Raw genomic sequence first — 16,239 nt, 5'->3', positions numbered from 1 at the left:
CTCCTCCGGTTATTTCCATGACAGATTTCCCATGGGTATCACTCCACTGCAGACTGATTTGCACTGGCTGAGCTCCGAGCCCAGCAAGACATGCAGTTGCTTTTATTTCCAGCCTAATGGAATGTATTATTTTCCTCCTGCTCAGACTCCTTTATAGTGCTTCCATAGCTCAACCTGCCTCAGCAATAATCCCTGCAAACTTCCAGTTACACCGAGCTGATCAGTCTATTCAGTAGGAGTATACCTTCGAATCAAATATTAAAACCGGAATCCACTCTGTGCTGGATGTTGCATTATACATCGGGAGATTTCATTTCTCCTAAGGGATGGCTTGCAGCAGACAGTGCACCAAGGAGCTAGAAGCGTGTATGTGTTGTTCTAGCACAAACACAGCTATTTAAATGAGCCTCAGTAAGAACAGAATTTGCGTTAGGTTGGGAGGATAAAATTGGATTGAATTCGGATATATTCACATACGTACCATTCATCTCATCAGTCCTTACTTTACATATGTTGGATTTCCTGCTGCCAGTAGAGAGGAGCAGCTCTAAAATAAGCCAAAGGTATGTAAATGGAGAGCAATATGTTCAAGTGGAATTACGATGTCACATAGAGGTTTGTTTGAGAGCCAGAAATCGGGCCAGAGCTCTGTGTCATTTCACACTGTGTCTGTTCACATCATAGCTACGGGTGAGGTGTTCCCTGCGATGCTGTTTAGATGCGTGTAGCCTGGCTGAGCAACAGGGAGTTAAGATTGCAGGTAGAAACTGCACATCAGGACTCCGGTATTCTCCCAGCCGTGTAGGAGAATTGCCCTGCTGTGTCTGGAGCATTGAGCTGGGTGGGAACCCACACCCAAGCTCCTCAGCCTGTGCTTCTGTCCCTGGTTTGTCCCTGTAAATGTTCCTCAGTTTCCCTCTTTGCCAAAAGGGAAGGTTAAAAGCTATTAGTCCACGAAGATTAATTACTCATGTGCTGCAGCATGCTTTGTGCTTCTCAGAAGGACGTGATTTCTCTAGAACTGGAAACCCTCCCTCTCGTCTTTCCCACACTTGCTGCTTGCCATCTGGCTGAGACGCATGCAGAAAAAAAAGGCACAAATCCTCCATTTAATTATACTGCGCATTTTATTATCTCACCTCAGATTTTGTTGTTAATCTCTTTTACAGATTTCGTTTACATAAGTGGAGTCTTTCAGCTTTAGCAAGCTGCATCGCTTTCTCTTCTGATGCTGCAGATATCAGTCAGCTAAAAAGCAAAGAGGAAAGAACAAGTGTCCTTAAATTTATCATTCAGTCTTTCCCAGGCTTTCTATATCATTTTCTCCTTCTCAGCTCCTCACCTGAAAAACAAGGAGGCTGAAATCAGCACAGGCCAAAGTAAAATAACTCCCCCAGGGATAACAGGGACTCTGTTGTCTGGGGTATTTAAGCCCAAATCAGACAAAGGTTCAGTGATAATACTAGTGATAATCATTCCATCACTCCTGAGGCTGGAACAGATGCATCCCCCCCCGCCCCTGCATTTTTCCTTTTGCAATTCCTATACACTAAGAGAAAATCCCAGGGCTGGATTTGTTAGCACTCAAGACCTTGAGCTGCAGCCAATTCACCCAGTGTTAAGCCCCAGTGCAGGGAGCAAGGTGTCCACACCTGCCTGTGGGTGCCAAAGTGCCTCACAGCTTGCATTACAATTCTAATGCAGCTAGCATTGTAAGTGTTGTTGGAAATTACACCCTAAAGACTGAGGACTATTGGGGAGGACTAGGGAGGTGGAAAGCAGGGCTGGGGAGAGCTGCTGGGAAGTGTTGCAATGCTGCTAACAGTCAACAGTGGCTCTGGGGCCAGGACAGCACCCTAAGAGAGTGTATAACCTTCCCAGAAGGGAACCGCGTGCATGTGAGTGGGTGGGGTATCTGAGGACTCTGTAAAGTGAGCAAACATGACACAAAAACCCTTCTGAGGAATATAAATATCTCGGTGATGATGAGCTGCTGAGAGGAGGGAAAGGCAGAATTCCCAAGGCAGGAATCAACCTTCTGACAGTACCGTCTGGGGTGTCCTGTAACACCTCCGCGAGCAGTTTCTCCAGGACATCTTGGTATTTTTCCAGCTGCCTTGAGATGAGCCACATCCCGGCTTTAACAGGAACAGCTAGCTGTGGAGGAAGCAAGAAAATCAGGAAAGGCTGAGGGGAGCAGAGGCAGGCAGGTTTGAGTGCTTCGACCCCACTTTGCTCAAGTCAGTAAAGGGTCTAATGCTGATGTGAGATGATCCTTGCATGGGGAAAAGCAACATTAAGTCAACCCCACGTACTGCAGTGCAATCTTGTGCTGGTGAAAATGCCAAAGTTTTCATGCGTTGGAGCATCTATGGTCTGACTCAGAAATACAGAGAAAGGCACCTACCGGCAACAGGCTGCAAAGAAAAATCATTTCTGCACCTTAAAATCCCCCACTATCTCATACCTTTACCCTTCAAGACAGCAGCTTTACTGATGCTGGCGAAGCATCCTGCCTTAGAAAGGACTGAGAAGGAGACATCGCCCTACCTCCAGCCTGACTTTGAGACATGGCTCAGATGTGCTAGAGGTAAATAGAGCTGCTCCACTCGTGGCTGGAGGCACGGGAGGGCTGCAGCGTCTGGGGAGCATTGGACAAGGGATGTGCCAGCTGTTTAATGCTTTGAACTGCAAATCTTTGCTGTTTAAATCCTATTATTGATCATCGGTGTACCGCAGTTATGAGAGCACTTGCACATCGACCTGTGTCTTGGCCAAACTCCAGGCTGGCCCCGCTGCCCGTCCCGCTGCTTGGGCTAGACCTAAAAGCTCCTTTGGCTGGCAGAAGGCAGCTGTGCTGAGCACAGGAGTGGCTGCATCGACCGGGCAAAGGGCTCCCCGTATTCAAGTGGGAAAGTGCAATTTTCGGACTTAGCTAACCAAGTAAGCGTGCCTTTGAGGGCTTAGACTGGCACTTAAATCCCTAAAATTGGCAATTTTCTGCTCTATATACAGGCTTTGGGGGGTGCAGCTGTACGGACCCAACTTTATAAATAAGATCCTGGCAGTGCAGAGGACTGAGATGGGAGGTGAGTGACACCAGACAGCTGATCCGGAGCTGCCTGAAAGAGTGACAAGTTAAAACCAGACCTGAAGCAGAGCTGCAAATTACTGCCTTGCAGTTGGCTGGCGTTCACTGAACGGCGGAGACAGACCTCATGTTGTTTCCATCTTCCCATGCTAAGGGAGAGGCCAGGCAGGTCTGAGGGGTGACCAGGCTGCTAAACCTCTGAGATAATTTATGGCTTGGAGGTAAAACCTTTCTCTGATGCATCCTTGCCTGGTTGCCTGGCAGAGCTGGTAGGAAATGGGTGTTATTGCTTTACACAGGCTGTGAGCTCCCTAATAACACCCTCTGGCTTCTCTTGTGGCACCTGGTGGTCACCAGGCCCCATGGGGCAGCCCTTGGGCTGTCAGTTCTCCCCCACGTGTCCCTATGAGCTCTCAGAGTCGCAGGGTTCAACGTACCTGGATTGTTGTGACATCTGCGCCAGCCTGCTCAGCGAGGCCTTCCTCATCCAGCTGCTGCAGCGGGGTCAGGGATTTCTTCTGCTCTCTGTTCCTCTCCTTTTCCTGAAACCCCACAGCAGAGAGCAAACAGGGAAGTGGTGCCGTGTGGCAGCTTTGCACAGGTACCAAACCCTCTCTGCATCACATCAACAGCCACGGAGCAGGGCAGAAAACCAGAGGGACTGGCGGTCTGAGCGCTGCCTGCAGCATCCTACCCTAGGGCCACAGCTCATGGGGAACAGAGCTGCGGTCATCGTGGCCTTGGGGATTGTAACTGTGATATGCAGGAGGGGCCGCAATGCTCAGTGTAAGGCTGGGTTATGGGACTGTGGGTAAAGCTCTGCAGCAAACCTGACACTCCTGGATGACTGCTTTGATCCGTGCAAGACACTGCTGGCAGCAGGACGTGACAGCTGAGCACACCGACCTCACGCAGCCATTCCATAGGCTCAGTCCTGGTTCTTTTCTGTCTCAGTGGCACCGAAGTTTAACAAAAACCTGCTCAAGCTCATTGCAAATGGAGAGCTCTGTGCAGACAACACATATGGCCAGACTTTCTTGGAAGTCTGTAACATCAGTTCTTTCCCACTTATGGGGCTAATCTTGGCTTCAGGACCCTTCCTTTCTTCCTACCCCAAACAGAAAAGCCAGAGTTGCTTCGGGGTATGACCGACAAAACAGGATGAAAGATACAGCGAAGGCTGCGCTCAGCGCCATGCTGACTGCTTGCTGTGCACTTGCTTTGGTTTGAACACGTGCTCGGAGGAGAAGAGGCAGCCTCTAGAAGAAAGCTGAGACTGATTTCACCCACGTACCTCCAGAAGCCCCTCAATCACCAGCAGACACATAACTAAAAGGGTGACGATGTATGAACTGTCTGGGGACTGTGCGTGGGTCCCCATCTCCTCCTTCAAGGAGGCTGAAGGATGTCTGTGCTCCCCATAAGAAGAAATCACTATCCAGTGAGCAAGTAGGTGTTGGGAAAAAAAAGATTCCTCCCCAGTATCAATGGATTGTGTCGTGCGGGGGAAGCTCCCTTTGGCTGTGTTTAAGGAGAAGATGCAGTCTCTGAGGCTGCCTGCCTGACACCTTTCAACAGTATTAGTTTCACATCAAAAGAAAAAACATTCTCTCTGCACATCCCAGAGGTGACAACCATCTGGAGGATGGTTAATTATTTGTTACAACAAAAAGACCCATCAGTATGATGATGGGAGGCTGCAGCTTCTCTATAGGAATCACAACCACTAGCATGGAGGAAAGAAAAGCAAGAGCTGCTAGCAGCAGATGATGTCCCGCACGGGTTTTTTAGTTTTTATGTAAAGGAGTCCAGGCTCTTCTTTAGTCTCAAGTCTTGGAAGTGTTCTCTGCCATCTCCTACCACTATGGGATGAGGAGGGACTGCCACTCTTAGATGTTCTGTCCTAACAGAGGGGGCAGACAATGGGATCAACAGTGGCATGGTGTACACAGGGCTTGGGAGCAGAGGGAGGAAGAAGCCTTCCCTATGTTTTTCAGGGCTCCTGCCACTGCAGGACATCCCATGAGTTACCTGCATCTTTCGGAAGTCGCTCTGGGTGAAAAATGGCACGAAGCCTTCAGTCTGTTCAGCCAACATGGACACCACGTACACCAGCAGCAAACTGGCCATCGCCTTCTTCGAAACCATCGTGAGAGCCTGAAGAACACAGGAAGGATGGTGCCGGGGTGATAACAGAGAGGGCCGTTTGACAAGAAATCCCTTCGGCTTTTCATCAGCTGCAATCTAATTTAGCCACCAGCTAACTAAAGGTATATTTACTCATCCAGTTGCTCCTAAGCTGAGAATAGAAGTGCCTTGACTGACAGTTCTCCTCTCAAACTATTTCTTGTAAACAGATTTGTTCTTGAGCAATATCTCTGGAGACTGAAAGCCCAGCCCTTCAGTACGGTTAAAGACTCCCTCTGTTCTGCAAGCTTTAGCCCTCCAGCTGTAGTGGTTTAAGACCTCCACACATCCAGAGCAAAACACACGCGTCAATCCCACTGACAGCAAGGGAGACGGTGATGCTGCAGGAGAGAAAGAACTTACTACAGCTGTTTTGTTAAATTTTGTTTTTATATCCCTCACCCTTGAAAATCTGCACCGATAGACTGAATCCTTTAATAAGCCTCACTGGGTTCAAGAGAGCTGGGAAGGGTGTTTGCCAGCCCTGCTGCATAAAAGTCTGGTATAAAGGGCTTTAAAAACTACCTTCTGAAGTGATTTAACAGTGACTTTGCATTGGAAGAGAACTTATATAAACATTAAATGCTCTCTTTAAATATTAAAATATTCTCTCTGGACGCATTTAATGAAGTCTGCTCTCACAGCTTAACTACTCTACCTGACTGGAGCCTGATCCTTAATTAGTTTCAGAAACCTCTCGGTTTGGACATTATTAAAAAGACATTGTTAGGTCAAATTTGACCCCTAAATTAGATTTCCCATAAATATCAGCTAGTATTGAGCTGGAGGCCAGTGGAAGTTAATAAATATTCCCTTCCTGCAGCACTTGCCGGTCACATCCCCCAGCTTCGTGCCAGGCCAGGGGAGCTCCCATAGCAAGTGAAGGTGGCTGCAGCCCCACTCCTCTCCCTCGTCACTGCTCTGCACCCAGGAGAGGGCATCTCATCCCTTACCACTCACACCGGGACAGAAAACCATCAGGAACGCTCAGAGATCACCCTGGGAGACCTCGCGAAATGGAGCTGTTGCTGGAGTGATCAGAAGGGGAATTTCTCAGGCTCTCCCCTTGTAATACAGCATGTCAATATGCATATGTGCTGATAATGCGGTGTTATCTCAGTAGCATCAATCTTTTGTGTGGTTTCATTTATTCTAACGCTGCAATGAAATACTACCACATACAAAGAAATAAACTCAGTCACCTCCTTCATCTCGTATTGACTAGCCCTTTGTGAATTGATTCTCTCCCTCTTCCTCCAGAGAAACACCCCCGCACATTACTCCAGTCAAAAAATATCTTTTCTGAATGTCTATTCCTTATTTTGTAGGCAGGACATGTCTGTCAGACCCGAGATCTCCGGCTCAATGCCTCTCCAGGCAGATATGTACCTTGTTGTTTGTGAATTTGCTTCCCAGCTACAAAGAGAAAGCACAAAGCAGGAGGATCCCAAGTTCAGCATCAGCACAACAAAGCACCGAGGTCACACGAGGCTGGGAGCAGCATTGCCCAGCTCGGCTTATGCCTGAGTAAAGCGGGAGTGAAGTGCCAATTTGAGGGCAGGAGGGGTGAACATCCACCTGGTACTGGTGTGAGAACAGTGACAAGGAAGTGGGTTTATCAGCCAGGCTCTGTCTTCCAATAAATAAATAAATAAATAAATAAATAAATAAAAATGAAGTTGTTACCATCAATAGGAGCTGTACAAATACATGTATTTTTCTTCTTGGTCTGTTTAAAGCAGTTTCCCAAGTGCAGAGGGCACCCAGGGCTTGCCGTGCCTCTGCAGCACTCTCCAGTGTCTGCTGGGTGCTCACGGCAAAACAAGAAGGCAGAAGGTGATGGAATCAATGCTTCCACCATGTGTTAAGAGCCGAAAGCACCTTTCCCCTTATTTAAGCATTGATTTCCTCCTTCTTTGTCAGAGCTCTCTCACGTTTAGCAATTGCTGCTGAAGCCAACGGGTTCTGGTGCCACCAGCACCCACCCGAGCACCCACGGGTCACCCCACTGAGCTGGGGAATGGAAGCACAAACCACACACCTACCTGGTGAGCGCAGCCCGGGTGCTGGAGGTCAGACCTCTTCTTGTTCCCTCTCACACCTGGATGCTCCTGCTGTGCTCCCCACCCTTTATATACCCATGCACACACACAGCTGTGCACACACCGGTGCCCCCACTCCCAGCAGGGCCAGGGAGCAGCTACCTGGCATGCATGGAAACGAGCATGCCAGATGGGCAGCACTGTTATCTGCATCAGATTTTTAAGAGTTTCTCGTTTCCAGGATGATCCCCTGGCAGCTGTTCTCTGTGCATCCCACAACTGGATAGGGCCCCTAATGCAGATTGCTGCCTGCCTCAGTTTCCCCATCTGTAAGGTGGATAAATTCTTCTCTCAGCTTGTCTACGTAGGCTGTGAGCCCCCAGGATAATGTCTTTATGATGCAAGTGTATCAGCAGTCAAATGATGCATGCACCGATTGTATTTCTACTGTCGTGTTAACAAATCACAGTAACAACAATACCAAATGGTGCCAAAACCACAGCAGAATGAAGTTTGACCCACTGGCATTACGGAAGTATCCGTTCAAGGCAACAAATCCCCTGGCAGGATCTAGAGCTAAATATTAGTATAATAAATAAAACGATATATGCTAAACCTATCACCAAAAGCTTTAAAAACTGAGCAGATGAGTGGGGAGATGCCAAGGCAGCCCGAGCTATTTATCTGCCCGTTTTGAGACCTGTGTGGCCCCTGTTACCATAATAACCACACATCTCACAATCCCGGGCACAGCACTACCCCTCAGGGACTGAACCTTGCACTAACATCTCCCTCCAGATAAATGAGGTGCAGAAAGAGAAAGCGATTTGCTTAAGATCTCCCAGGGTTGTCTCTGGAAGCCATCAGACAGGTGCTGAGGCTGGAGGGTTTGGGATCAGGCCAGAAACGTCCCGGTGCTGCTCACAGATCAGCGGCTACACACCAGGAACCTCGAGAGCAAGCAGCCGCAAGTGAGTGAGATGCAGGAGGAAAAAATGAGGTGGAGAAAGCAATGAAAGCCTCCTGCATCAAATGGCTTCACGGGGTGTTAGAGCAGGGTTCCTGCCCGGCTGGTTGAGCACTAAGCACTGGTGCTATTTGCTGGAGACAAGAGGAAAAGAGCTACAGCCCAAACCCCTAAAATGACTTTTCTCACCCATCCGCAGCGCAGCTGATCGATGCGATGTGTACACACCGTGCTGCATGGTGCCCCTCGCAAGGCGATTGCTGCTGCCACCGCAGTCAATACTGCTCGATTTGGGCCAAATCCTGGCTTAAAATTGTGGCAGTCGCTGAGATGCTTCCCAGATCCCTGTGTATTTATTACTGTTTATCACTGGGCAGTGAAGTGGTCCTGGCTATAAAACTTCCGGGGAGCTCAACATAGTTTTTCTCCCTGGGACCATGGGTATGTGTGTTGATGAAAAGGATATTATAGAATAGGTTGTTGGGCTAGCTTTTATTTATATATTTTTTTTCCTCTCCCACCTTTGCAAAAGAATTTGTGCAAAGCCCATTTGACACTGGTCCTTGTTTTAATTGACTTTTTCAGTATCTTTTTTTATGGTTATGATGGATGCAGCTGACGAGTCAGCAGATGGTGTTGGGAAGTGACAAATTAATTACCAAGAAAGGTCACTTTTGCAAAGCACTAAACTTTCCCGTGTCTTGTCCCCTTTTACCTCAAAAATGTGGCTGGCTGGCAGCTTTCCCATCCGTCTGTGGTGAAGCTTTCTGCATTGGAGAGCACAACCTTTAAAATAAAAAGGAAAGATGAAAATTAATCATATCTGTATTAGCTGGATGCTGTCGGCCAGCTTCACCTCATAATTATGCAAAGGTACAAAAAAGGGAAAGGAAACAAAACTGGAAATAAGGGACCTGACTCCAGGACCTCCACAGTGGAAACACCAGAGCAGGTGGGAAAAACGGGCACAAACGGGCACCCTTTTGTCCTATTTTTCCCAGTCCATAAAGGCAGGCTTGGCATGCCCTGTCACCAGTGCAGAATGAGGATATGGGAAAATAAAAGTCACAGCTGGAAGTCTGACCCCTAGCATCACAAGGCAAAAACTCTGCCCTGCTGCAGTCCCTGTAACAACTTGCAGTCTGCAGGCTCCCTTAAACCCTCCAGGTTTTATGAAGCAAAATTACAGCAGAGGTTAGAAGCTTAACCAAAAAAAATGATGTGCAAAATGAAGCCGCTCACAGTCCTGCTTGTACCTAAAGTTAAACGTTTGCCATAATTGGGAGTAATTTTAACAGGCAACTGGCAGTGGTAGTGCAGTCCGTTAAGCCATGCATCAATTGCAGTGTCAAAGAATCAAGGGAAAATGAGTTCCTTGTGCCAGCACCACCAAGCATTTGTCTCCATGTCCTGTACTTTTCCCTCCAAGTCACTCCGTGCCTGGGGTATTTTGGCAAGTGGCTGGCATCAAAAACAGGAGCTAGAAGCCAGCGCTGGTCTGAACCTGAGCTTCGGCCCCAGGCTAAGGCAGCACATAGAGAGCAAGGGGGAAAGAACAAATGGCTGGAGCCCTGCTGCCGCTCTGCCTGGTGCGTGGTTGGGAATTTGTGTGCCCCAAAGGCTGTAATTTGGGGCTGTCAGAGCCATAGCACAGCAGGTCACCCTCTTTTTCGCCCTTGTCCAAAAATCTCCTTGAATGGGGCCAGCACATACAAGATGGAAAACCTTGCCTTTGTGCTTGGAGGAGTTCAGTTTGCTCTCACAGCTCCATCAGACCCACAGTAGCCATCAGGTTTAGGCAAGTTCACAACCCTCAGCCCCTAATTCCCCTTCCTGATTCCTACAGGAGTATCAATCTCACCTCCCTCACATTACAGTGTTTTTACTTGGAGTCAGATGGGTCAAGAAGCCCGGTGCGTGAACTGCTGAATGTAATGTCTGCAGTCACAGCTGAAGTCAACGTGGGTAAGGAATTCATTTTAGGCTCCTGCTCTGGAAGTGGGAGCAGAAAGCTCTTTCTCACAGCCCAGGCACCATCCTCCAGCTGCTGTCTCTGCATGGACGCGTTACAGATTTAGCAGGCACTGCTGTCTGTGGCTGCTGAACTCTCCTAATGAATAAAGCACCGGTGGCAAATTTTAATGCAGTTTTCAAAATATTAATGCTAGATAAATATTTGAAGAATCACAGGCTTAAAACACATGTTAATTTGCATCATAAATATTTTAAGCACGCAGGCATCCCCCTCCTATCCCCACGCTTGCTTTGCACCCACTTCCATTTCTCCCCGCTGCTCGGCAGTGTAATTCATGGTAATGCTCAGCCATGCAGCCGGGCCGGGAAAGAATCAATAGCAAGGATTTAACTCCTGCTGACTCCCCAAAACAGTTCGCCCTCCTGGTTCTGGCAGCTCATAATGATCTTTTGGATTAATGGGGAATTTGCCTTGTGTCGTTCCTCTCTCCACCCACTCCACTGCCTGGTTCCTGGTGCTGAGGAGCTGGGAGCTGTGGAAGAGGTACAGGACATGGAGAAGGAGGAGGAGGCTCTGGATGTGCAGCAGAGCACAAGGAACATCCCACCACTACCTTCCGTAGGTGACAAACTCATTTGTACCTGCAAGCACACAGCTCTGTAGCTCCTCAACACCAACACGCCCAGATGCCTTCACAGCAGAGCCATCTCCATCAGGATGGCCTCAATTTACATCCCAGCACCTCACTGAGCTCCTCTGGGCACTCAGCACACCTTTGAGAGCCTCCAGCAGACATTAAAAGCTAATGCGTCAGTGCTATACCTTGTAACTCCAAAGTCTTTCTAGAAACCAAGCTTAAGGTCACCTAGAGCAGATACCCCAGAAGCGAGGACACCTGGAAATTCTGCCTGCTGCCTCAGTTTCTTCAGGTCTGCAAAGGACATACAAATGAAAGAAAGAGGACAGTACATCCATCTGGCTACAGCCTAGAAAGATTTAGGTTCTCCACCAGAGACAGAAGAGACAGCCACTAGTCAAAGGACCCCATTTCCTAATCATTACATTTCATCTAAAAAAAAAAAAAAGAAAAAAGAAAAAACAAAAACCAAACAGGTTTCCATGCTTATAAAAATGTTATGGTTTCTCAACAGAAGAAAAAAAAAAAAAAAAAAAAAAGATAATTGATTCCTTCCTTTGTTTTTCTTCATATTTGGTCACTCCTTTGCCATTCTCTACCCAGTCTGGAACAAGTGAAGAGAGAAAGGAGAGGAGGTGAGAAAACAAGATGGGATACAGCTCATCTGTTTCCATTTTGGTGTTCAAATCCAAACCACCAGTTTTGCACTAGAAGGCTCAGGAATATTTTTAGGAACAGTGGAAAATGCAGTCTCACGCGCTGTGAGGGGCTGAGGTTGCCTTGTCCCTCATCAGTCACTGCTGTCCCTTTGCACCAGGGCTGTTCCTTTTGCCCCAGGGCTCAGCAAGATCTGGGAGCCCCTGCGTGCCTCCAGCACCCCCAGCCCTGGGCTGAGGCACTGGAGGCAGGGCAATCACTTAGGAATCCTTCAGGAAAGGAGCTCCCTACCCAACTCACAGGGAATATTTATTAGATTTGATGAAAGAGCAATTTAGCCTTTACACACACCAGGCACCCATTGACCTTTTATTTTCGTATTACCTCTCTTTACACCCCCTACTGTTCCTGCATCAAACAACAATATATCAGGTTAAGCATAGCAAGACGAAACACTAAGGCACCAAGAAGTGCATTAAATCGCTGCTTTGCAGGGCTGCTTGCGCTGCCAAATCAGCAGGAAGGTGATGTATGATATTCTTGCTCACAGGCGGGATGCAAAATGCAGCCCCACAGTCCCTTTTGCAGGCGAGGTTTGCAGGTACAGCCTGCCTTCCTGCAGAAGGCAGCAGTGGTTTTCCTGAGAAAGGAAGGGGAATAAAAACTGAAGTAAGAGTATTTGAGATCCATCCCCCAGCCTTTGCTGCTGTTGGCCACGGAGATTATCTGTCCATGGGAGAACTGCAGCACAAAAAGACATTGCTGTTCTCAATGCTGCCAGCTCCCACGAGATCTCCTGATACAGCAGGCCGGATTATGCTGGATGCCCAGGATTTATCAGCGCTTTCAATGGAGAGTCACCCTTTTCATTCCAGAAACCCTCAGCTTTTAATAGCAGTTTATCTGCAGCAGGGGAGTAGAGTTTGCTGCAGCTTTATCTCCTTTCAGACTTTCAAGACACCAACTCAGTCTGCGAGGCAGCAAGGAAACGGGGTCAGATGTCTTCAGGGTGAAAAAGAGACCATGCACATGGCAAGTTAATGAGCATGCTGAGCATGGATGGTGAGACTCCAAGAACCAAATGGGTGATCAGGGAAATATCCCAGCTGGGACATGGGAACACCAGCTGCAGGTGTCAGACAACAGCAGAAAGATCTGCAGAGACAGGCACATCCGTCCAGGCAAATCTGGTTCCAGCACAGGACACAAATTTGATAAAATGCCTGCTTAATCCAGGGATGTTTTGCTTAGGTGATGAATAGCAACCTCAGTGAAAGCCTCTCAACCACAAAAGCTTTAGAGAGCTAAAGCAGTAAAGACCAAGAATTAAGGAGAATAAATATTAATGTAAGGAGTGAGAAATTAATCATTTTTTCCAGGTGATCCTGCCATTACTTGGGCTGCTGCATTTCCCTCTTTGCTCACGCCATGTGGGGCAGGAGCACGTGCCCAGGGTTCATGCAGAGCCCAGCCCTGGTGAGAGCATGGAGATGCAACAGTGGCACGAGACCACAAAATGCACATGGAAAGGAAAAAGATGAAGTAAATGGGAAGGGAAAAGGAAGTGCAAAAGAAAAGGGTCACTGTACCAACACAGGATTCAGCCTGCAACAGGAATTGGTGCAAACCCTCTGCTGGTTTCAGTGGCTGGAGGTCAAGTAAAGCGCCAGGCTTAGGTCGGCCAGGCACAGCCCAGAGAGGTGTCGTTACGTAAAGGGATGGGGAACGCCAGGGTGGGCTGGACGGAATAAATGAATCCAATTATGGGATGAAGGGCAAAGGGAGAGAAGGGACACATTTGGTCTGGAGCAAATCCCTGCAAGGCTTTAAAGCAGGGACAACAAGAAAAAGACAAAATGAATTCCAGTGAAGGATGCGCAGCCTCGACTCCAGTCAAGAGGAATAGCAGCCTCAAAATAGGGCAATAAGGTACAGAATATGGTTGTTCTGGTGAGAGACCTAAAGCGTCTTTGCTGGGAGCTGATGCGCCAGTTTTGGCTGTCCATGGTCCCATAGGGATGTTGGAGCACAGAGGCGTTCCCTCCAGGTACCAGAAGCAGCTCCTCTGAAAGCAGAAAACAAGCAACCCACCTCCAGATTTCCTCCACGATTTTCCCAAAAGATTACATCCCGGCTGGCCAACTCGCAGCAGTCTCCACAGAGAAAACCAAGGGCTATGGACTGGAAATGAAAAAAAATTGACCCAGTTATGACAAAATGAAACAGCATGTATGAAGCATCACTACAGAGGGCTACAAACATCCACAATAAGGCCCCGAGGAATAACAGTTCAACTTCAAATGAGATTTACAAATTAAAAATAAAAGATTATTTCTGTTTGCCTAAACCCCGTTATCTGACTGCTCAGCCATTCTCAAAGCCAGGCCACAGCAAGTGATACTGAGCACTGCAGAACAAAGGCTGCTCTTTTGCATCCCTTCAGCATTCAATGAAAAATCTTTCCTTTTGCCTCTCAGGCATCGCAGTTACGTGTCTGCTCCTGGATGGGCAAAGCAGAGCTTGGAGAGAAGAGCTGCACAGAGATCCCGAGCTCCCAGCTCTCCTTGTAAACACCCCTTATCTCCCACCTGCCTCAAAGAGCCCCTAAAACAGAACAAAATCCAACCAGAATTAATTTATTATTATCTTTTTAATTTTTATTTTTTCCAGTTTGCAAGACAAAGAACTCACAGGAGCAGGCAGCATCTTCCTGCTTTCGCTGGCCGTTGCCCTCATCAGAGGTTGGTTTGCGCCATTAAGTAGCTGCTAACGTACAGAGAGAAGTGGTCGTGATGCTTTGGTTTGCTGGGCTGTGCTGCCTGCTGGTCCCGGTGCTACGTGGTTGGTGAGACTGTCTTGCAAACCGCTGCAAAGCTCTGGTTTATCACTTAGTTAAAGGTGCTGACAGCACCACGCTGAGTGGTGCAGGTCTGCAGCTGAACCGGGATTGCTCAGCTCGCTGGCAAGAAAATGACAGGTCCCAGGGACTTTCCGTCCCTCCAAGGAAATCCTATGGTGCTTGCAGAGATGTTACCTAGATCAGTGGCAGGAGGAAAAGCCAGGGAGGTGGCAGGGGCCTGCTTGCTTGCACATGAGATGTGGTTGGCAGCAGTGAAGCTCTCCCACTTCCCAGCTGCCTTCTGGCTCTGGTGCATCCACCCCCTGCAAAGCTGCACTGGTGGGGAGAGCCCCAAGAGCTCCCTCAGGGGAAGGAAGGGGAACCTGCAGGGAAAGCAAGACCTGGGGCGTCCTCCTGCACAAAGCTCATGCATGCAGTAAGCAAAGCAGGAGATAGACTTCTGTGAACTCTAATTTTTGGGGAAAGAAGCAAGGGCATGGAATAAAGAGCCTCTCTGCACCACCAGCTCCTTGTCCTGGGTGGATGCAGCCGTGTGAGCCCGGCAGAGCCGTGAGCAGCCAGCCCCACCAGCCACAGCCGAGTTAATCCACGCTGAGCAAGGAGCAGCCAACCAAACCAAACTGCAAATACATCTGTGTCCTCCTTCTCACTGCCACGCATTTAAATCTATTTGATCCACTCTAACGGATTGATCCACAAGTTTGTGCACACACATCCTGCTTTGGACGGGGCGGCTGGCAGCGCCTCACCCATCACGTCCTGTCAGCTCCACTCAGCCTCACCTCCGCCGGGAGCCGCTGGGAACGAATCCAATTACAGGATAAAGGGTTTTCTTCCCCTCCATATGGTCTCCATAGCGCTCCAGCTTTATCTTGCTTTAACCCCTTTCCTGGCGAGGGAGCTCACAAGCCCAGCATAAGCGGCTCAGCGCAGTGGCCGCGCGTGGCTGCTATCTGATATGGGGAGGCGAGGTCTTCCCAGGGCAGCTGGAGGACTGGGAGGCACCATGATATTTGTGTCTCCCTCTCCTCCTGCCCAGGAGGGCGGAATGAACCCCTCCAGCAGGTATATTCAAAGCAGCTTGTTGCAGAACCTGCCAAGAGCACAAAAGCAAGCTCAGCATCACTTTGCATTCAGTGTTGGTGCCTGGTGCTCGTGGCTGAGGTTTAAGGTCCTATACATGAGGCCATCACCAGAATTTAAGCTCAGACATTTGCCTCAGGAGTGATTTCTATTACTTTTGCATTTCTCTGCAGCTTATTTCCTGTGTGCCCTTGGGCAAGTCACTCCTTCGTATTTGTCCAAGCGGCCGTGCTCCTTGCACGGAGGCAGGGACGGGGACAGCAAAGGGCTCCCAGCTGCCACCCCCACGGGAAAGCCACCCCCAACACAGCTGCGTGGCTCGCTCTGCTTGCCACTCAAATCCCAGAAACCAACCGTATCAGCTTGGTTATTTGATTATAATTATCGTTTCTTGCTTTACACAGGACATGAAAGCCTGGAGAAGCTCAGGGCTCCTTCACGCAATGTGCTGACAAACAATGAATAAGAGACAATCTCATCTCAAAGAGCTTAGCAAAGCAGAAAAGCCTGTATGAGGGAAGAAAAACCTTCCTTCTCCTAAGGACAAACACAAAGGAAGCAAGCTTCTCTTCTTGCATTAAACAGGGCCTGAATTTTGCTATTGCTTTCTTTGCCATGGAGTCAGCATAGAAAGCAATTGAGAGCTCTCTGGGAGACAGTCCGTAAAGTTTCCCCGCTAAGAGACACCAAATTAAAGCCATCACTTTCCATTTCTGTGACAGGGACACAGAGGGAAGAGA

The 16,239-nt window shown here is 48.6% G+C and overlaps 1 protein-coding gene across 5 annotated transcripts; it reads right to left on the bottom strand.

Annotated features, from left to right (window-relative positions):
• Positions 1-1,108: 1,108 nt before the first annotated feature.
• MLN (motilin) lies at positions 1,109-15,343 on the bottom strand. 5 transcript variants are annotated; one of them, XM_084497478.1, is made up of 7 exons: positions 15,199-15,343; positions 13,648-13,737; positions 9,003-9,073; positions 5,123-5,248; positions 3,529-3,633; positions 2,049-2,157; positions 1,109-1,342 (listed from the first exon to the last, which is right to left on the bottom strand). In XM_084497478.1, the coding sequence occupies exons 3-7, from the start codon at positions 9,033-9,035 to the stop codon at positions 1,317-1,319; spliced, it is 399 nt and encodes a 132-aa protein (XP_084353604.1). In that variant the 5' UTR covers positions 9,036-9,073; positions 13,648-13,737; positions 15,199-15,343; the 3' UTR covers positions 1,109-1,316. The 5 variants fall into 5 exon arrangements, with proteins under 5 accessions (XP_084353604.1, XP_084353601.1, XP_084353602.1 ...); XM_084497475.1 differs by lacking the exon at positions 15,199-15,343 and having other exon boundaries at positions 2,036-2,157; XM_084497476.1 differs by lacking the exon at positions 15,199-15,343 and having other exon boundaries at positions 1,109-1,248; positions 2,036-2,157.
• Between the last annotated feature and the right edge of the window lie 896 nt (positions 15,344-16,239).

Source organism: Aythya ferina, assembly GCF_964211825.1.
Source record: "Aythya ferina genome assembly, chromosome: 25".
In the NCBI taxonomy this organism is placed as follows: Eukaryota; Metazoa; Chordata; class Aves; order Anseriformes; family Anatidae; genus Aythya; species Aythya ferina.
This window is presented reverse-complemented; position numbering and strand designations above follow the sequence as displayed.

Bases quoted from the DNA above. Each gene is read 5' to 3' on its own strand.
- MLN (XM_084497478.1), bottom strand. From the start codon at position 9,035: ATGGGAAAGCTGCCAGCCAGCCACATTTTTGAG. The intron at 5,249-9,002 runs GTAAAAGGGGAC...TGTGTTCTTCAG, and splicing joins CAGCCAGCCACATTTTTGAG to GCTCTCACGATGGTTTCGAA. The intron at 3,634-5,122 runs GTAACTCATGGG...GTGGGGTTTCAG, and splicing joins GCGACTTCCGAAAGATGCAG to GAAAAGGAGAGGAACAGAGA.